Source organism: Apium graveolens, chromosome 11 (genome assembly GCF_009905375.1).
Source record: "Apium graveolens cultivar Ventura chromosome 11, ASM990537v1, whole genome shotgun sequence".
Classification (NCBI taxonomy): domain Eukaryota; kingdom Viridiplantae; phylum Streptophyta; class Magnoliopsida; order Apiales; family Apiaceae; genus Apium; species Apium graveolens.
Window position 1 is genome coordinate 192,351,924 of NC_133657.1, and position 22,491 is coordinate 192,374,414.

Sequence of the window (22,491 nt, forward strand, 5' to 3'; positions counted from 1 at the left end):
AACGAAATAAAGGGAGCTCTCCATCACACAGTCCCAGATCCCCCTAAGCACCTGCCAGAAAAAAAATACGGCATGAGCCAAACGCCCAGTACGGATTTGGAATACAATTTATAAAACAAAAGATCAGAAATAAATAATCGACAATTTTCAATAAAACAACAATTTTAAAAATAAGTAAGGCTGAAACAACGAGGGGTTAGGATATTTTATACCGAGATCAGAACAGATACAAATACACACATCATAGGGTACCTAATGCGTGCAACAGAATGGATAACGTGTACGGCATATACAATGTCACCATAAATCAAATCACAAATCAAACTCTGGGTGCACCCACGTATCCTAACAAATATCAAATGCGCAAAAGCTCCTCCCAAGAGCTAACAGAAGGATATGCCGTGACCAATCACACTGTCACGGAAGTGTCATGTCACTGGTGCCGCAATGACATGGCTGTAGTACCCCTACAGCTGGTTAACTCGGTATACCCTATATCACGCTAAGGGTTCAAAATAAATATTCTCGCAAAATTTAAAACTCACCTGAGATAAATGATACAAATTTCCAAAGCAGGTGGGTGTCATAAATAATTTTTGAAAACCGCGTAAACAGATATCTAAATTTTCAAAATCAAATTTTAAAACAATTTTCGGAAGTTAAAACGGTCAAAGCAAATATTAACGGAATGAACAGAAAGTAGAACGGAATGAATCAAATAAATATAATGGACAAGAGGAGTAGCGCTGAATAAAAGGGGACATAATCCGTACCTCGAAATCGCAACTTAATACTAACGAATTACGCAAATGATCCGCTAATTTCCCGGCCCGAATCTAATTATAAAAAAAATATAATTTATAATTAATATTATTGCTTTTTTTAAAAAAATTATTTCTCAAATAACCCAAAATAAAATTTATATTAGTTAAATTTAACAGTTCCTAAGCACGAGTTATATTACTGACACGGACACCACAAACCAGTCATGCTATTATCATACTTTACATACAAGTCTAGTACCAATTTGGAAATGTATGCACTGTGCTATCTAAATTAATTAAATAAAGAATGTAGACATATAGCTTAGCCAAGTCAGATAGGTTAACATGATTCACCGCCAAAATAATAATTGGTTAATTAAAAAAATAAAAAAATAAATAACAAAGTACATATGCATACTAATAATAGCATTACATGCAAGGATCTCAATTAGTACACAACATATACAAGGCATGTCATATGTATATTATAATGACATAAAAGTGACCTTCCAATACCAACTTACCAGTAACAATAAAACCAAAGCAAGAAACAACTCATTTAATTATAAAGGAAAAGATTTTAATTTGACTAACATGTACATACTCACTTACATATAATTGTACAATAATCTCACATTATTTTAACAACTCAAGAGACACATGTAACTTAAATATACTATCAATTAATTAATAAAATATGTATACTTAAACAAATCCATTGACATTATAAAACTATATCCAAGCCATGCATACCTACTAAGAAAACTAAACAAAAAGAAAATATTATTTATTATTAAACAAATATATAATAAAAATTATTATTACATAACCCCGGTTGAACAAAACACGAGCAACATACCATTTACAAACTATATGAATGAGGGAGTGTACACAAGTCACACGGTGTCATGCTCATCTATAATAATAACCTTTAAGTATTTACACATTCCATATGTTACTCACAAGACCCTCAATATCGATAAAATATTATATAATTGTAATTGTGATGCATATACAGCCTACACAAATCAAGTAGATTACAATCCTACATCATGGCAAGCAGGGGAGAAACTATATGTACCCGATTATTAATTTTAATAACAATTCATGAATAATTACCCGATATTGTGGGCACAGAACTATTGTACCGGGATCAGCCTCTGTTCCTCACCTCCTCTCCTCGGTCTCCTCTTCTTTTTCTCGCCGCAACAGTCTCTTGATTATTAGGGTTATAATAATAACATGAGATTTTTATTTAAGAGGTGTGTCTATTATATATAGACCATGTATCACTCCTTTTCCTATTCTAATTACTAACTCAAAATAAATTCTTTTTTTTTATTCTTATTCTAATTTGAATCAAATTCATTACTAATTATTATTATTATTATTATTATTATTATTATTATCATTATTATTTTAAATCACTGATATTACAGTCACGTCCGGAATGTATTGGAAAATCCCGATGCTGATTTAAGTGAAATTTTTGGAGGAATGCAGGTGGTGGATGGTTGCGAGGATGAACCTCATGTTGCACCAGAAGATCGAACAATCTTTTTAACATTCTCCAAAGGCTACTACCTCCCTGAATCCGAAATTCGAGAATTCTTCACAAGGTATAAAATTAATTTAATATGTAATATTCATCCAGATGTATGCAAATCCATAACTATACTATATATAGTGTTGAAAATTTGTTTATGTGGTGAGTAAGTAAATATATGTTTACATGCCTTTCCTTTGTGTTCAGGATTTTTGGCGATTTCATTGAAGTCATCTACATGCAAGATGTGTCGAGTGATGAACAACCATTGTACGCTAGAATGGTTTGCCGTTCTTCTTCCATCATTCCACACATTGCTCCTCCCGGAATAAAGACCAAGTACTCCATTTATGGGAAGCAAGTCTAGGCCAAAAAGTATATCAAGAGAAGTCGTGAGTCCACTTCTGATGATTAGTAAAAAAAACATCTGAACTAGCCTTTTTTCACCTGTTTATGTTAAAGTTGGTGGCTTGTGGTAAATGTTTCACCACTGTTTAATATTGAAAACATGTATGTTAAAAATAAATAATATATTTTTGACTATTAAAATAATAGAATTGTGTGGGAGTCTCTAGAATAACCTTGGTACATGTATTAGTATTTTTCTATGTTCAATGCATTGGTGTAGGTTCATGTAATCTCTAGATACATGTATCTTGGTCAAGTGATGTCTATTGGAGTCTAAGAGTTATCTAGATCTTTCTATGGAGTTCTATATAAAGCCTTGTACCATGTCATTTTAATCAAGTAATTTTTCAAGTAATACATTTCTTTTCCTAAATTGTCTTGTGTGAGTTTGAGTGAGATCCTTTCTTCCAACAAAGTGGTATCAAGAGCCAAAGGTTCTACTTCTACTTGTCTTCAAAGAAGGCTTGTGTGGTGTAAAGAAGAAGGAGATCATGGCAAATGGAATGTGTCAATGGCAAATGCCAAAGTTCACCAAAGATAATTATGAGAATTGGTGCATTCGTATGAAGGCGGTCCTTGGAGCAAATGATGTGTGGGAAATTGTGGAGAAAGGATTGGAGGTGCCCGAAAATGAAGCAAATTTGAATCAAGTTCAAAAAGATCAACTTCAAGCCCAAAGAAAGAAGGATCAAAAGGCGATCATGATCATTCATCAATGTTTGGATGATTCTATGTTACAAAAAGTGGCTTCCCCAACAACGTCAAAGAAAGTTTGGGATACTCTCAAATCTTCTTTTAGTGGCGATGCTAAAGTAAAGAGAGTTCGGCTACAAACACTTCGTGGCAAGTTTGAGGCTTTCCGAATGAAGGAATCCGAATCAATCTCGGATTATTTTTCAAGGGTCTTGACCGTTGTCAATCAAATGAAAAGCAATGGAGAAGAGATAAGTGATGTTCGTGTTATTGAAAAAGTTCTTTGTTCACTTGACTCTAAATTTGATTACAAAGTTGTGGCAATTGAGGAGGCTAAAGATATAGATGAAATGACTATTGATGAGCTTATGGGATCATTACAAGCCCATAAAGAAAAAATATTAAAGAAGGAGCCAATTGAACAAGCCTTACAATCAAAGTTATCTTTTAAAGATAATAATAGAAGGTATATGAGGAGCCAAAGAGGTCTTGGACAAGGACGTGGAAGATGAATTTTATATGGACAAGGAAGAGGTCGTGGCCAACAAAGGGAGGAAACTCAATAGTATGAAAGATTGTACGAGACAAGAAATTCAAGAGGCCGTGGAAGAGGAAGAGTTACACCAAGGTATGGCAAGTCAAATGTTAAATGCTATAATTGTCAAAAATTTGGTCATTATGCTTCCGAGTGTCACGCTTCAAAAAATCAAGTGGAGGAGAAAGCTAATTTTGTTGAAGATAAAGGCAATGTTGATGAGCCCACTTTGCTTCTAACGCATAAAGGAGAAGTAAATTGTGAAGATAATGTGTGGTATCTTGATAGCGGCGCAAGTTATCATATGCGTGGCAATAAAAATTTGTTCGTGGATCTTGATGAGAAAGTGAATGGAAAAGTCACTTTTGGAGACTCTTCGGGAGTTCCCATCAAAGGCAAAGGTAACATCTTAATTCGTTTGAAAAAATTTTATTTCAAGTGTTTATTATGTGCCTAGCATGAAAAATAATATCTTGAGTTTGGGGCAACTAATGGAGAAAGGCTATACCATCACCATGAAAGATGGATTTCTCAATTTGAGAGATTCTAATGATAATTTAATTGCAAAGGCGCCTATGACTAAGAATCATATGTTTATTCTCAAAATTCAAAATGATGTTGCAAAATGCCTTAAGGCTTGTGTTGGAGATTCTTCTTGGCTTTGGCATCTTAGGTTTGGGCACTTAAACTTTGATGGACTAAATTCACTATCAAAGAAGCATATGGTGAATGGATTGCCATCAACCATCCAAACTAAATTTGTGAAGGATGTCTTTTCGGAAAACAATCAAGAAAGAGGATTCCAAAGGAATCTATGTCAAGAGCAAAGGAGCCACTTGAACTCATTCACTCCGATGTATGTGGGCCTTTTAATCCTCCATCTTTTAGTAAGAATCGCTATTTCTTGTTATCCATTGATGATTTTAGCCGCAAGACATGGGTGTACTTTCTCAAAGAGAAGTCTCAAGTTTTTGAATGCTTCAAAAAGTTCAAAGCCCAAGTTGAAAAAGAGACCAAGTATCAAATAAAAGCCATTCGTTCGAATCAGGGAGGTGAATTCAATTCAAAGGAGTTCTTGCAATTTTTTGAAGCTCATGGTATTAGGCAACCCGCAACGATTCCAAGATCACCGCAACAAAATGGAGTCGCTGAAAGAAAAAATAGGAGCATTCTTAACATGGCTCAAACCATGCTAAAGAGCAAGAATATGCCTAAGGAATTTTGTGCCGAAGCGGTAGATTGTGCCGTCTACTTGTCAAATAGATGTCCCACGAGAAGTGTTAAAGACATAACTCCGCAACAAGCATGGAAAGGAAAGAGACCATATATTGCTCACTTAAGAGTTTTTGGAAGCATAGCTTATGCACACGTCGATGATGAGCTAAGAACAAAGTTGGATTACAAGAGTGAAAAGTATGTGTTTGTTGGATATGATGCAAGAGCAAAGGGGTACAAACTTTACAACCCCATCAATGGAAAGATTGTTATTAGTCAAGAGGTTATATTTGACGAAGAGAGCTCATGGTATTGGAGCAACACACAAGAAGATTATAATTTCTTCCCATTTGTTGATGAAGAAAGTGAAGAAAATATCACTCCTACATCACCACGAGCAACAGGTGATGGACAAACTCCTTTATCTTCTTCAAGTGATGATGACGAGACACCACTAAGACATTATAGAAGTCTTGGAGAAATATACGATGAAACGGAAGAGGTTCCCGCTATTTCCGACTTAACACTTCTTTGTCTTCTAGCGGAAACCGAACCAACAAGCTTCAAAGAAGCCGTGCAAGATGAAAGGTGGAAGAAAGCAATGGACGACGAGATTGAGTCTATAAAGAAGAATGACACATGGGAGTTAGCAACACTTCCAAAAGGACAAAAAGCTATTGGTGTAAAGTGGATTTATAAGGTGAAGAAGAATGCCCAAGGTAAGGTGGAAAAATATAAGGCAAGATTGGTGGCCAAAGGCTACAATCAAAGACATGGAGTTGATTATGACGAAGTTTTTTCCCCGGTTGCAAGAATGGAGACTATAAGGCTAATCATCTCATTAGCGGCTCAAAATGGATGGAAAACTCATCAAATGGATGTGAAGTCCGCTTTCTTGAATGGTGTTCTTGAAGAAACCGTGTATGTGGAGCAACCATTGGGATACATCATAAAAGGACAAGAAGGAAAAGTGTTAAAGTTAAAGAAGGCCTTGTACGGATTGAAACAAGCACCGAGGGCTTGGAATAGTAGACTTGATAAATACTTTCAAGCTCAAGGATTTTACAAGTGTCCTCAAGAACATGCTCTATATGCCAAGGTTGCTAAAAATGGAGAATTTCTTCTTGCGTGCTTGTATGTGGATGACTTAATATTCACGGGAAATAGTCCAAGAATGTTTGAGAAATTTAAACAAGACATGATAAGAGAATTTGAGATGACCGATATTGGGCTTATATCATATTATCTTGGCATTGAAGTAAAGCAAATGGATGATGGAATACTAATTTCACAAGGAAGCTATACAAGGGAGATTTTGAAGAAATTCAAGATGGAAAATTGTCAAGCCGTAAGCACCCCCATTGAATATGGAACGAAGTTGTCGAAATTTGAAGAATGTGATAAGGTGGATCCTAAATATTTCAAAAGTCTTGTGGGAAGTTTGAGATATTTGACATGCACGAGGCCCGACATACTCTATAGTGTTAGACTTATTAGTCGCTATATGGAGGCTCCAACAACAACACACATGAAGGCGGCAAAGAGAATTCTTCGTTATCTCAAAGGCACAATGGATTATGGATTGTTGTATCATTACTCAAATGAGTTCAAACTTGTTGGTTATTGTGATAGTGATTGGGCCGGTGACATTGATGATCGAAAGAGTACCACCGGATATGTATTCTTTATTGGTGACACATCTTTTTCATGGAGTTCAAAGAAACAACCCATTGTTACCCTATCCACTTGTGAGGCGGAGTATGTGGCGGCGTGTTCTTGTGTTTGTCAAGCTATATGGCTAAGGAGAGTTTTGGAAGAGCTCCACATGCCACAAAATGAGTCCACAAAAGTATTAGTTGATAACAAGTCGGCAATAGATTTGGCCAAAAATCCGGTGTTTCATGAACGGAGCAAGCACATTGATACAAAATATCACTTTATTCGGGAATGCATCGAAAGGCGTGAAGTGGAGTTGAATTATGTGAAGTCCCAAGATCAAATTAGTGACATATTTACAAAGCCTCTCAAAAGTGACGCCTTCAACAAATTCCGAAGTCTACTTGGGATAGTCAAAATTAAGGGGGGATGTTAAAAATAAATAATATATTTTTGACTATTAAAATAATAGAATTGTGTGGGAGTCTCTAGAATAATCTTGGTACATGTATTAGTATTTTTCTATTTTCAATGTATTGGTGTAGGTTCATGTAATCTCTAGATACATGTATCTTGGTCAAGTGATGTCTATTGGAGTCTAAGAGTTATCTAGATCTTTCTATGGAGTCCTATATAAAGCCTTGTACCATGTCATTTGTAATCAAGTAATTTTTCAAGTAATACATTTCTTCTCCTAAATTGTCTTGTGTGAGTTTGAGTGAGATCCTTTCTTCCAACAATGTATTTTTTAAGCATATAAATTAAGTTGTTCAAGTCTATTATCTTAAGAATTTTTTATATGAAATAAATTGAATTATCAGTCTCATGTTAAAAGTACATAGTTACTCGTAATAAATCAACCCATATATATAAAATGAGATATGATAAGTAATATTTATAACGAGAATAACATATAGAAAATTTTGATTAATATTATAAATTAGTATAATACTGCACAATACTAGGACTCTTTTTCCTACCATGAATTCTAATTTAAAGATACACACTAACCGTTAACAAATATAAGGAATATGTCCACAACATATTCTCCACATAATCAAAGTTTTTACTTAATAAATTTATTTTAAAATTATAATCTAGACCCATGACCAGCAACTAGAGTCTATGTATAGTCTAAAACTTTGTCAGAGTCTATATATGAGAGTAAACTCATCTGAGCAGAAAAAAATATTTAATGTAAACTAAAAAAATCACATAAAGTAGAAGAAAAGACATCTGAGGGAGCTATCAAAAGATGTTGGAAATAGTCCGGTATTTCAAGTAATTTATTGAATATATTGTTTAATAGAAAAAAGTTATAATAAATATTGTTAGTTAATACTCTCTGATTTTCATTATATTATTTTCCAAATTTATTCTAAATTCTGATTTATTTAGTTTACATAGAGTAGCTATCGATGTGTGTTCCATCCTTCATAAAGTTTGTAATCCTAATTTATATAATACAAACAGGTTCAGACATCTTTGTTTTGTGTTTATTACAATTCGAAGAATTAAGAAGAAAAAACAAACATGAACAATAATTCTTATATTCATCCTTTCTTGTACAAGTAATTTTACTAATTCTGCACAAATATCACAATAATATAATAGTCATGATAAAAATATTTATTTTACCTATTACTCGGCCACCTACCCTAACTCACCCACAAAAGTGATAATCTATAAAGATATTTTATTCAAAATAATAAATAATAAAGATGCTCTCGATATTAAATTTTGATAATAAGATGGTTGTGTCCGAACTTGGAATGATGGAATAAATTGTGGACTTAGGAGGTCCAATGAAAACTAATAAAATTTTAATATAGTTGTCTGTTATTTTAGTGTGTGTGTGTATAGATATATCTGATACAATTGTCTATTATTTGTGTGTGCATATTCATACGAACACACACACATACATATATATATATTAAATTTTATTTTTTACTATTATTTGTGTATTTGTGCATCTTGATCTTGACTACTTAATTTTTGTACATGTTTGTATTTCGTATTTAGATTGGTTGTAATGATTTACTAAGTGTACTTGATCACCTTGTTTTAACCTCGACCAATTCATTTTCGTTCAAGAGGCATGCGACAAAACAACAAAAATACTACATTTGTCATTAAAGCTCTTACAAATCAGAAATATCCAATTGTCAAATTAGTTGAGGACACACAACGAGATTTGTACATTACACTATCTAACCTCCCGATATTTCCTAATAAATTTGTAGATGAATTTTCTTTGTATAAATTGAATTTTTCCAAAAAGTTTGAGTGTAAGTTGGTTCAAATTGGATGAAGTGATATAGTGAAGACCAATGAACCTACATGTTACAGCCTTACAATGAGTTTTTAAGTTTATTAACGGTTAATGATGAAACCATTTTTTCATTACGGATCGGAAACGTCGAACATGATGTATAAAATATCTGCTTTAGCCAACATATTCAACTTTTGACCGGAAATTATGCGATTGTCTATATGGAAGGATTCTAGAGTCGTGATACTTTGAGGAAGTCAACAAGTACTATACAAATCAATATTTCAGTTGTTGGTTATTTGGGTGTATATTGTAGATTTTCATCCAGTAAACGGTACAAATTTCTAAATATTCGAATTTTATTAGAATTATATGTGTTCATACGTCTTGACCTTGACGGCCTATTTTTTGCGGTTTTCATATGACACACGATAAAATATGAGTTGATAAATTTTCATTGGCTTCTACATATTAATTTCAATGAACCCCCTGCATATAAAAAAAAACTCCACAATAATGTGGGCATACATTACACAGACCCTATTTATGCCCTTGTTCGAATTATATGTTCAATTTTTTAGTAATGATTCAGTAATTGTTGAATTTATGAGAATTTGATTATATGATATGGATTGGGGTGTAATACAGAGATCAAAAATATTGAAAAGGTGTACATATTTGCTTAAGACTACTCTATCATAGACACATGAAAAAGGTACACATCTACCTATGCCTATCCCATTGTAAACACAAGAAATAAAAAAGGATGATAAGACCAATAAAACCAAACATAAGAATTTTACTTGACAATCCAATACCATCACATGAGAGAAACATAAAGCATGTGAGAGAGTCTCTATCAAACAAAGTGAAACCAACATAAAAACCCGAACCAAAATCAATTTTTTTTTATGTTTAGGAACGAGGAACAATTTGAAAATCACAATCGTGATTTAAACTATATGACATGGATTGGGTTAATATATGATGATTTATGTAATTTTTAATTAGGTCATATAACAAGACATTGGTGCATTGATTTTATGATAATAGTTAAATATAGAACAAAAGATCAATAGTTTGAGATGCAGTATTATGGTAATTTTTTAGCTAACTAACTCTTGACAAGTTAACGACCAAAACACAACTGATGCACACAACAAATATACAATCGTAGCTTGTGTATTTAGATCATTACTAACATCACAATTGTAAGAATTAGGACGTGGAGAGGAATTTAGTAGAACAAGAAATTAACAACTAGTAAGTGTATCAGATATTTCAATAAGTAAGACAAATTGATAACAATTGAAGTCATGATGGAAGATGAGATTGTTGCAGATACCAATCCGGGTTCACTTCAATTTTTCTTGGATTTCTCTGGGGTTGTGTTCAATATGTTTGGTCGGTTTCCTTTTCAGTCTGGGTTTCATTGGGACTTGACTACTGGTTTGTCTTATGTAATGTGTTCCTTATTATTGAATTAAAAATATTAGACACAAGAATTGCGTTGGCCGATTTTCGTGTAAAGAGGATGATAATTTTGGATATAAGTTGTCTTCGTAAAAGATATCATTAAAAAGTGGCAATAATTATAGCAAGTAGCTCGTCATACAATTGATGAATTGAAATATATTTTACCGTTTCCATTGAGTAAATTTCAAATTTATAATTTTGGTAAAATATAGTAAGATAAGTCATTTCACTACTATACTGCACAATTGTTATTTTTAAATGAACAAGATTCCTCTGTTCGCCACCAATTACCGTGGAAAGAATTGGATTTACTGCTTGCCCGCACCAAAAATTACTAAGTGAACATACTAGTGAAGCATTGGACCATAGATTGGTCCAAGTGCCGGAAGGATACTGATGGGGAGATTTTAATCCAATCCAAGAAATAGGTTTCTAGGTGTCTTGGATTGAGAAGGATCTATGGATGCCTTTGGAATTTGCAATTGGCAGAGGAAGCCTTTGAACATTTTAACCAAAATAATGTAATGGAATGTACAAAGAGATCCATAGCCATAGACGTATAATATTTGGGCAATTATTGTGCACAACTAATATTTCGAATAATGTAGATTTTATGGAAAATTTAAGGCTCTAAGTGAATAAAATCATTGGCCAATGTACAATTTCAAATTGTATGATCAAATCTATGTTAGCTAAGTTTTTAGTATTTTTATGTATCATTGTGTACGATCAAATATATTTATTTAAAGGTAAGTACGATATGAATAAAATGAGGTCTTCTCGAAACTATCACGCATACTATTTAATATATTATATGCATTAAGCAACACACACTATTTTATGCATCATGCACTAATACTGGATATGGAAACGCCTTCCGCGCTATTTGTAAATTTTTGACTTTTAGGATATGGGTTGGGCTATAAGTCATTTAGTTTTTGATCTTAGTGATTTTTTTTGTTTGGACGAATGGTTTCTTATTTTTCAAATGCAAAGCTTTCAACAAACATATCTGCATTTCAAGTATACCAGGTGCATGATAATTATACAATATTAAGTTATTGTTAATTATGATGGTTATTTCAGAATTTAAATAATACATGACTCTTTAAGAGAAAAAACAGAATTACACGAAAAATATTTTTGTAAATTAACAAGATATAGAAATATTCCCTGATTTACATTTAAGCATATAATTATACAATAATTATCAGCCAGATCTTTATGTAAAACAGAGTAAATTGAAAATATTAATATGAATTTATTCTTCATAAATCTTATGATTTTTCTATCAAAAAAAGAAAAAGATAAACCGTGCATATTCTCATTCTAATCAATTTCAGAATATTTCTTAAAATGTCGGGTTCACTACATTAGATATTTACCCAAGGAAGAGCCACAAGATTTAACATAGCGGTTGAGAGCAAAACCACACCAAAAAACCCTAAAAAATTTGAATAGATGCGGCCTCTCCGAAAGGTTGCGACTGGCGGGTCAAATACACCCTATATATTCACACCAAGTCTCTGCTGTAGATGAGCGCTCTTGTCTATGTTTGGTTCTTACCGCTACAAACTCTTCACATTTCCTCTTCAAATTACTCTCTAAACATTTTGTTTCTGTTTCCTCTCAAGTTCCCCTCTCTTGCTCCCACATCTAATCACCTATATACACCTGTAATTCTTTTCAAGTCATGGCAATGGAGACTGAGTTTGAATTCTATGAATTTAAGAATAGGTTTGCCTTGTACGATCCAGCTTCGTATTTCGATGAAAATATTAGCGACCAGCATTTTAATCTTTACCATACCATCGACCGGACACTTTTTTATAGGCTAGTCCGTAAACTTGGTCGTAACGTTGATGAATCTATGTTTGTGGTGGCATTCTTAATCTGGCTGGAAAGAATCTGTTATAGCAAGAATGCTGTCCACAAAGTAATTTCTTGGCCATTTCATTTGATTAACCAACTTGCAAATGAGATAGCTGGTTTTTTTATGTGGATGGAGAACAAGGACGTAGGTCAAGAGTTGTTTGATCCTCGTTTGCTTCAGATGTTATGCTCTCGTGAAATCAACGTGCTCTACTTTCGGGAGAAACGGAGTAAGGTCAATGAGAGTGTCAGGAATATAGTCTCTGAAGTTTGTGTGAGGGCGTTTAGAGATATACTGACAAGTGATAGTCAGTTTGTAGATGTTCATGGAGATAGGATGTGGTTTGGTTGTAACACCAATCCAGTTTTTGTGCCACGTCCTCCTTTGTACCACAATGTTGTAGGTCGGTTTCCTCAACCAGGGTTAGGTGCAAACTTGGGTCCTAGAAATTATATGGGTCACGTCCGGAATGTATTGGAAAATCCCGATGCTGATTTAAGTGAAATTTTTGGAGGAATGCAGGTGGTGGATGGTTGCGAGGATGAACCTCATGTTGCACCAGAAGATCGAACAATCTTTTTAACATTCTCCAAAGGCTACTACCTCCCTGAATCCGAAATTCGAGAATTCTTCACAAGGTATAAAATTAATTTAATATGTAATATTCATCCAGATATATGCAAATCCATAACTATACTATATATAGTGTTGAAAATTTGTTTATGTGGTGAGTAAGTAAATATATGTTTACATGCCTTTCCTCTGTGTTCAGGATTTTTGGCGATTTCATTGAAGTCATCTACATGCAAGATGTGTCGAGTGATGAACAACCATTGTACGCTAGAATGATTTGCCGTTCTTCTTCCATCATTCCACACATTGCTCCTCCCGGAATAAAGACAAAGTACTCCATTTATGGGAAGCAAGTCTGGGCCAAAAAGTATATCAAGAGAAGTGGCGAGTCCACTTCTGATGATTAGTAAAAAAAACATTTGAACTAGCCTTTTTTTCACAAATTTATGTTAAAGTTGGTGGCTTGTGGTAAATGTTTCACCACTTTTTAATATTGAAAACTTGTATTTTTGAAGAAGATACATCATTTTGTTCAAATTTATTATCTTAAGAATTTTTTTCTGAAATAAATTGAATTAATTCTTATGTTGAAAGTACAAAGTTACTCAGTAATAGATTAAGCCATATAGAAAATGAGATATGATTAATAATATTTATAACTACAATAACATATAGAAATATTTTATTAATATTATAAATTAATATAATATTGCACCATACTACAACTCTTGTTCGAACGATGAATTCTAATTTAAAGATGCACATGAAAGGTTAACAATCATAAAAAAGATGGCCACAACATATTCTCTACATAATCAAAATTTTTACTTAATAAATAGATTTTAAAATCATAATCTAGACAACTGACGAATAACCAGAGTCTATGTATCATATCCTAGTCTAGAACATTGTCAGAGTCTATGTATGAGAGTAAATTATCTGAGTCTCGAGATCAGTCCTAAGTCTATAAATATCATCTAACGATAAAAATCAAGAAATGAATGATGTTTTGAAGGCAAATCTTAGAGATATCCTCGAATTATTTTTTGTAAACGGAAAAAAAAATCAGATAAAGTTGAAAGAAAGACATCTGAAGGAGCTTTTAATAGAAGTCAGAAATAGTGCGTGATTTCATGTAATTTATCGAAGTTATGGTTTAATAGAAAAGAAGCTATAATAAATATTTTTAGTTAATACTTTCTGTCATTCATTGTAATATTTTCCAAATTTATTCTAAATTCTGATTTAGTTTAAATAGAATAGCTATTGATGTTTTTGCCACTTTGATACGCTTTTTAATCCTAATTTATATAATACAAACAAGGTTAGACATTTTTTTATGTTTTTTACAATAATATTAGAAGACTTAAAAAGAAAAAAAGGCATGAAAGTTAGTTAACTTATGTCCATCATTTCTTGTACAAATAATTCTACTAATGCTGCACAATTATCCCAATAATATACAAGTCAAGATGAAAATCAGTTATCTTACCTATTACTCACCTCTAACTCACCCAGAATTGTGATAATCTACAAAAACATTTTATTAAAAATAAAAAATAACGAAGATGCTCTTGACTACCGATAACAAATTTTAAAAATAAGATGGTTGTGTCCAAACTTCGAATGATGGTATAATGTGTGGACTTAGGAGCTCCGATGAAAAACTAGTAAAATTTTATTTTAGTCGTCCGTTATTTGATTATGTGTGTGTATAGATATATCTGATGCAATTGTCAATTATTTGTGTGTGTGCATATTCATACGAACACACACAAACACGCACACACACACACACATATATATATATATATATATATATATATATAAATTGACACCCTTATTGATTCTATGCCCCAAATTCATTTGGGGAGGAACACTCAAAACACAACTTTAACAACATAACTTTAGTCTTATTAAAACATAAAAACATTTATCGCTTCTGAATTTCGAATAGAGAAAACTTGTCAATTTTAAACCTCCGCACATACGGACAGGTTAAAACATCTAGCTATTCTGAACATAGAATAGTGAAAGAAGTACTTGTATAATTATAAGTAATGAGTTTGATATGTAAAATATTTAACTATTTTGAAAGTAGAATTGACGAGGAATACATGCGTAAAGCTAAAAATATTAACATGCAAAATATTTTACTATTATGATAAGGGTAAAACACTTGCCTTTGGTCCTTAAAAATTATGCGCACTCGCATTTAACACAACAATCTCATTCTAACATCGCATGACATCATCATATTTTATTCCCTCAAGTCTCTTTATCTGCCGCTCATGTCGTTGCTACAAACCCAGCATGCATTACCATTCAAATATTTTCTTTTGACTTCAACGTTTGGTCATGATAGTCTAGAACGATCCGCATCTATAATTATAAGATACATCTTTAATCATCTACACGATAATTACTCGACAAACTCCTTTTCTAACATTCTATCTTCTATCCATACGATAGTCCACACATAATTAAAATATTTAAGCATAAGAATCTCAAATCATGTAGGCACATAATTCAAATAACACATAAACACATAATTTAAGCAAAATGTAATTCAATTTTTCAATTTATTCAGTTTGGTATGTTTAAAACTGAAATAAAGCCAAAATACGACTTTTGGTAAATACGCCACATAGAGATGTTGACTAAATAAGTGACCATTCGACACAAAAGGATTTAGGTCTCGAAAGTATTTTTAATGGAAGCCGAATATTTTTCAGAGTCTAGATGCGTTCGTTTTCTACTAAACAGACAAACAGTCTATTTATTATGAATAACATATGAATAATTCAAATAATAATAATATTAATTGATTATTTAATACCTTTATATATTTTTAAAAACTCAAAATATTTTTCAAAATATTATTTGATTTAATTATAAATAATTCATTTACGTATTTATTAATAAAATAAATTATTTAAAAATTCAATCAACCCATTTAGATTAATAAATAATTAACTGGAATAAATTGGAAATTATTTAATCAAATTAATAAAGCAAACAATTTTTGGAATTTAAAAATAATTCAGTTTAATTATTAAAAAAATTAATTGAATAAAATATTAGATTTAAAAATGATTTCTAGAATTTTTAATAAATCATAAACCATAACTAGTTTTTAGGAAAAAGTGTTTGTTTCTTACGGATCGAAACGTTGTCACCGAGAACACAAGACCCGCAGGTAAAACAACATATTCTGACGAAGTTCGATAGTCCGGCGAGGCCCCAATTGGGATGAAAATAACTCGAATTCTATGATTTTTCAGTTGGGTTTCGTTCTAAACTGAAAAAACTCGTATTAATTCATAACATCACTAAACAATCAACCGATCGTAATTTTCGATCAAAAATTTGAACATCACGTTCGATTTTTGGCCAAACTCGACGCGACGGAGAATCTGAACCAACCTTGACAAAAATGAAGGTGAATATGCAAGCGCACGACATCTGGAAGGCAGTGGAGCTTGCAGATCCAAAGGTTGCAGCTGAGGAAAAGAAAGATAGGTTGGCTTTGGCAGCCATCTATCAATCCATTCCGCAGGACATCTTATTGTCAGTGGTTGTTAAGAATATGATGAAAGAAACATGGGATGCCATCAAAACGATGTGCCTAGGTTCCGATCGCGTAAGACAGGCCAAGGTGCAGACCTTCAAGTCAGAGTTTGAGGTGCTTAGCATGAAGGAGACATAAACTATCGGTGAGTTATGTATGATGTTAAACGACCTGGTAACCAACATACGAGCGTTGGGTGAAATTGTTGAAAAAAGTTATGTGGTGAAGAAGCTGTTGAGGGCTGTACCTTCTAGGTTTCTGCAAATAACCTCTGCAATGGAGCAATTTGGAAAGTTGAATGAGATGTCAATAGAGGAGGCCGTGGGATCATTAAAGGCGCATGAGGAAAAAACTCGTGGCTAAACAGATAAGCTTGGAAATCAATTACTCTTGACTGAGGATGAGTGGGAAAAACGAGAAACAAATGGAGGGCAACTATTGTTAACCAAGGAGGAATGGTTAAAGAGAACAAGTACAGGAGGAACTGACAGTTCATAAAACCAGAAATTTCGAGGAGGGTCTCAGGGATTTCAAGGTGTGAGAGAAACAAGTAAGGTAAAATGTTTTAATTGTTACAATTATGGACATTTTGCTGCAACTTTTCGTAAACCACAACGAGGTAGGGAGACAAATCAAGAGGTGAACTTATCACAAATCCATGATAATGAACCTCCTTTGCTTATGGTGAAACAAGAAAAAGTGGAAGAACGAACACTCTTGTTGAATGAGAAAGATGTTCGACCAAAGTTAAGCAAAGATTCTGAGATGCAAACTAAATCCAACTTGTTGTATTTGGATAACGGAGCTAGTAACCATATGACGGGGTTACGATCGAAATTCAAGGAGTTGGATGAAAGTATCACAGGTCAAGTGAAATTTGGGGATGGTTCGTTGGTTCATATGAAAAGGAAAGGCTGCTCATGAAGGTTAGAAGATCTGCAAATCAGCTTTACAAGATCATAATGGAATCAAGCAAAGGTAGTTGCATGCTGTCAAAATTGAAAGATCCAGAGTGGTTATGACACTTACGTCTTGGCCATGTAAATTTTCAGGAAATCAAACGAATGTCTAAAAATAACATGGCATATGGGATACCTAAATTGTTGAATCCAAAGGAGATGTGTACCGGCTGTTTGATGTCGAAGCAGGCAAGGGGATTGTTTTCGAGCAAGGCAAACTTTTCATGAAAAGAAACCATTGGAATTGATCCATGGAGATCTTTGTGGACCAATTACTCCAGCCACATTGGGAGTTAACAAATATTTTCTACTTCTTGTTGATGATTTTAGTAGAATGATGTGGACCTATATGCTAAGAAGCAAAGACAAAGTCTTAGAAGCGTTCAAAAAATTTAGAGTGAAGATTGAGAAAGAAAAGGAAAACAAGATCAAGGTGCTAAGAACCGATAGAGGAGCGGAATTTTGCTCTAACCAATTCAAATAATTTTGTGAGGACATGGGCATTATACGATATTTTACTGCATCCTACACGACCCAACAAAACGGGGTTGTAGAGCGCAGAAATCGTACCATTGTAGCTATGGCACGCAGTTTTTTGAAGGAGATGAGACTGCCTTTACGTTGTGGGGGGAAGCTGTAAGGCACACGATATATGTGCTGAACAGATTACCTACAAGAGCTCTAACATGGAAAACTCCTCGTGATGCATGGATAGGAGAGAAGCCTGATGTGTCATACATTCGAGTTTTTGGGTGTGTCACTCATATGAAAGTACAAAGTGGGCATACAACGAAATTAGAGGACCGATGTAAAATGGTTATTTACCTTGGTAGAGAACACGGGACTAAGGCTTCACGGTTGTATGATCCAATTAGTGGAAAAATACTAGTGAGACGTGATGTTGTGTTCGAAGAAAATAGAGTTTGGCAGTGGGAAAATAAAGGAAAAGAAGGTGAACAACTGGGTGGAACCTTTTCGGTGGCTATTGAAAATGTAACAGGGGTTACAGAAGAATTCAGTGAAGGCTTAAGCTTCTCTGGTAATGGAACAGTAGGGAATGGTGCCAGCATCTCTAGTAACGAAACAGAGGGGAACGGTGAAAGTGGTGCAACAATGAGTAACAGTCTATCAAGTATCAGTCAATTAAGCTCAAATACTGATGAAATCAGTACATCATCAGGTGACAGCAATCAACCCATTAAATTTCATTTACTTGATGAGATTTATAATGAAACACAGGAAATTGAACTAGAAGATGATCTATTGTTGCTGGGAATTGAAGATGATCTATTGTTGCTGGGAATTGAACAAAATTTTTTTACTATTATGATATTATAATAAGGGTAAAACACTTTCCTTTGGTCCTTAAAAATTATGTGCACTCGCATTTAACACAACAATCTCATTTTGACATCTCATGACATCATCATATTTTATTCCCTCAAGTCTCTTTATCTGCCGCTCATGTTGGTGCTACAAACCCAGCATGCATTACCATTCAAATAGTTTCTTTTGACATCAACGTTTGGTCATGATAGTCTAGAACGATCCGCATCTATAATTATAAGATACACCTTTAATCATCTACACGATAATTACTCGACAAACTTCTATCTAACATTCGATCTTCTATCCATACGATTGTCCACACATAATTAAAATATTTAAGCATAAGAATCTCAAATCATGTAGGCATATAATTCAAATAACACATAAACACATAGTTCAAGCAACATGTAATTCAATTTTTCAATCGATTCAGTTTGGTATGTTTAAAACTGAAATCAAGCCAAAATACGACTTTTGGTAAATACGCCACACAGAGATGTTTACAAAATAAGCGACCATTCGACACAAAAGGATTTAGGTCTCGAAAGTATTTTTAATGGAAACCGAATATTTTTCAGAGTCTAGATGCGTTCGTTTTGTACTAAACAGACAAGTAGTCTATTTATTATGAATAACATAGGAATAATTCAAATAATGATAATATTAATTGATTATTTAATACCTTTATATATTTTTAAAAACTCAAAATATTTTTCAAAATATTATTTGATTTAATTATAAATAATTCATTTACCTATTTATTAATAAAATCAATTATTTAAAAATTCAATCAACCCATTTAGATTAATAAATAATTAACTAGAATAAATTAGAAATTATTTAATCAAATTAATAAAGCAAACAATTTTTGGAATTTAAAAACAATTCAGTTTAATTATTAAAAAAATTAATTGAATAAAATATTATATTTAAAAATGAATTTCTAGAATTTTTAATAAATTATAAACCATAACCAGTTTTTAGGAAAAAGTGTTTGTTTCTTATGGATCGAAACGTTGTCAACTCCGAGTCACCGAGAACACAAGACCCGCAGGTAAAACAACAGATTCTGACGAAGGTCGATAGTCCGGCGAGGCCCCAATTGGGACGAAAATAACTCGAATTCTATGATTTTTCAGTTGGGTTTCGTTCTAAACTGAAAAATCTCGTATTAATTCATAACATCACTAAACGATCAACCGATCGTAATTTTCGATTAAAAATTTGAACATCACGTTCGATTTTCGACCAAACTCGACGCGACGGAAAATCTGAACCTACATTGACGAAACATAGCTCAAATCTAAGCTTATAACTTACTCAATCCTACCTAGCAATCAACATGAAAACACTATAAAAAATGATACCAGAAAATCAAATAAAAAAAATCATGATATAGCCCTTGACTACGATCCACATAACCCGTAATTAAACAATGAAATTAAACACATAATTGAACTGGAAATTACTATATCAAGCTAAATCTGACGAAAACAAATGAACAATTGATAAAAATGAAACCCTCAAATTTGAACAAGAAGCCTTAAATTCGGTTTATAAAATCATTACCCGTTGGAAGAAATTGATGGGTTAAACGCGAAGAGCATGGTTAGGACTTTGATTTGAGTACTCAAATATTGAAATTGGAGTTCTACATCACCTTCAAATTTGATTTTGATTCTCAGTCAAGCTCAAGAACAATGGAAACTGATTTCAGAGGATTTATTGATTTTTAATATTTTTTCTGATTTTCCGAAAATAAATCTGAATTTTAATTAATTATAAACCATTTATATTTAGCCCAAAATTAACAAGGGAGAATAATTTATACTCAAATAATTATAAAAATTATGTCAAAGTACCTCAAAAATTATGAATATTCCAAAAATGTAATAATATAAATTTGAAATTCCCATGATTTTATAAAAACAAAACTACAAATTTTATGGGTTTTGATGTGCCGGTTGGGTCGCGGTCTGATAACATTTAAGAACTCGAAATATTTTATAAATTTAAAATAAACTCCGAAAAAATGATGAAATATGATAATGCACGCAAAATGATGCATACAGTGGCATACAAGATACACGTTAGCCTAATTAATTTCCCATAACAATTAAGTACATATAATTGCATTTTAACACGTAACAAATATCCAAAAAATGATAATATTTGAAAATTTTAAAATTATTTAAATACTTTCAAAATAACTATAATGGATCGATACTCCACTAACATCTAGCATATTGAGTCATTTAATTACACGAACTCATCAAATAGGAATAAAATATCCATAATTTTATTTCTTTCAATCATAAAACTGGCCTAAAATACTCAAAAAATAATAATAATTTCTAAAAATCCGGGATATTACAAATCAAATACCATCATAGAGAGTAAAACATAAAGCATGTGTGAGAGTCCTAATCAAACAAAATGAAACCAGCATAAACAACTAAAAAAAATCAATTTTTTTACCATAGAAAATAAAAAATGATTAATTAAAAATTAAGAGAAACCCTAATAATCAAATTCACTCACACACGAATCGTTTGTTAAAATAACTACCATGAATCGATTGTAAACATCACAGAGAATCTAGATCAATCATCAAATCAATCTAATTACCCTAGAATCAAAAGACCCAGATCGAGTATAAACCCTAGAAATCGGAATTGAAAAATAACAAATCAAAACTTGAAATTGATAGCACAAACAGAAAGAACATATCAAAACATTTGATTTGAGTACTCGAACAACTTGATTGTGCAGAAAATCGATCAAAATCAACGATTGATTCCTTGAACTGATTTTGGAAATCCGACCCGATTTTGGAGAATTTTGTTTTTTTAATAATTAATTATAAATAATTAAATAAAAATTAGGCTATTTATAGTAATCAAAATAATACTCCTAATTAAAATTAAGGCTCTAATTATACATCTAATAAAATTAATTGGCCCCTAATTTTATAATTTTGAGTGTTAATTTCTAATTTTTAAATATTTAATATATACAATATATATGCAAAAAATTCCCAAAAATTGTGAATAATTTAAAAATACAAAGAAATGGTATAATTGAAAGTCCCATAATTTAATAAAATTAAAAATGTGATTTTTGTGGGGTTTTTAACACCCGAAGGGGCCTGAAAAAGTCATTTTTCATGAAACGAGAAAATTTATAAACTATGTAGATGTTTAGAATAACGCGATGGTAGAAACCATTCTAGGAAAAATAAGGCCAATTATTTTATTTGAAATATCAGCTATTAAAACATAGTTCGGGTCGTATAACTTTTGATACGAAAGCTGTTAACACAAAATAAAATACTCGATAATACCCGAAAATACCCTGACGATACGGAACACACTTATCACATAACAGTTAGAGTTTTATGGATAATTACACATAAATTACACAATAAAACATATAATTTATCTTTATTATGATATAATACATGCACAATTTCCCAGTCGTTACATCCTCCCCCCCTAATAGGATTATGTCCTCAGAATCTTGCTAAGAAAATAATTGGGGATACTTCTCTAGCATCTCACTCTCAAGTTCCCAGGTTGACTCTTCAACCAAATTGTTTCTCCTCGTACTAATGGTACA

At 32.5% G+C, this 22,491-nt stretch overlaps 2 protein-coding genes across 2 annotated transcripts; both read left to right on the top strand.

Annotated features, from left to right (window-relative positions):
• Positions 1-3,209: 3,209 nt before the first annotated feature.
• Positions 3,210-3,923, top strand: LOC141696350 (uncharacterized). Its single transcript, XM_074500504.1, has one exon. The coding sequence runs from the start codon at positions 3,210-3,212 to the stop codon at positions 3,921-3,923; it is 714 nt and encodes a 237-aa protein (XP_074356605.1).
• Positions 3,924-12,261: 8,338 nt separating this feature from the next.
• On the top strand, positions 12,262-13,421 carry LOC141696351 (uncharacterized). The gene is made up of 2 exons (XM_074500506.1): positions 12,262-13,079; positions 13,214-13,421. The coding sequence occupies exons 1-2, from the start codon at positions 12,262-12,264 to the stop codon at positions 13,419-13,421; spliced, it is 1,026 nt and encodes a 341-aa protein (XP_074356607.1).
• The last annotated feature ends 9,070 nt before the right edge of the window (positions 13,422-22,491 follow it).

What these genes read in the sequence shown, in the direction of transcription:
- LOC141696350 (XM_074500504.1), top strand. Translation starts at nt 3,210, where the DNA reads ATGGCAAATGGAATGTGTCAATGGCAAATGCCAAAGTTCACCAAAGAT.
- LOC141696351 (XM_074500506.1), top strand. Translation starts at nt 12,262, where the DNA reads ATGGCAATGGAGACTGAGTTTGAATTCTATGAATTTAAGAATAGGTTT. An exon ending in ATTCGAGAATTCTTCACAAG is followed by an intron (nt 13,080 to 13,213) that starts GTATAAAATTAA and finishes CTCTGTGTTCAG; the next exon opens with GATTTTTGGCGATTTCATTG.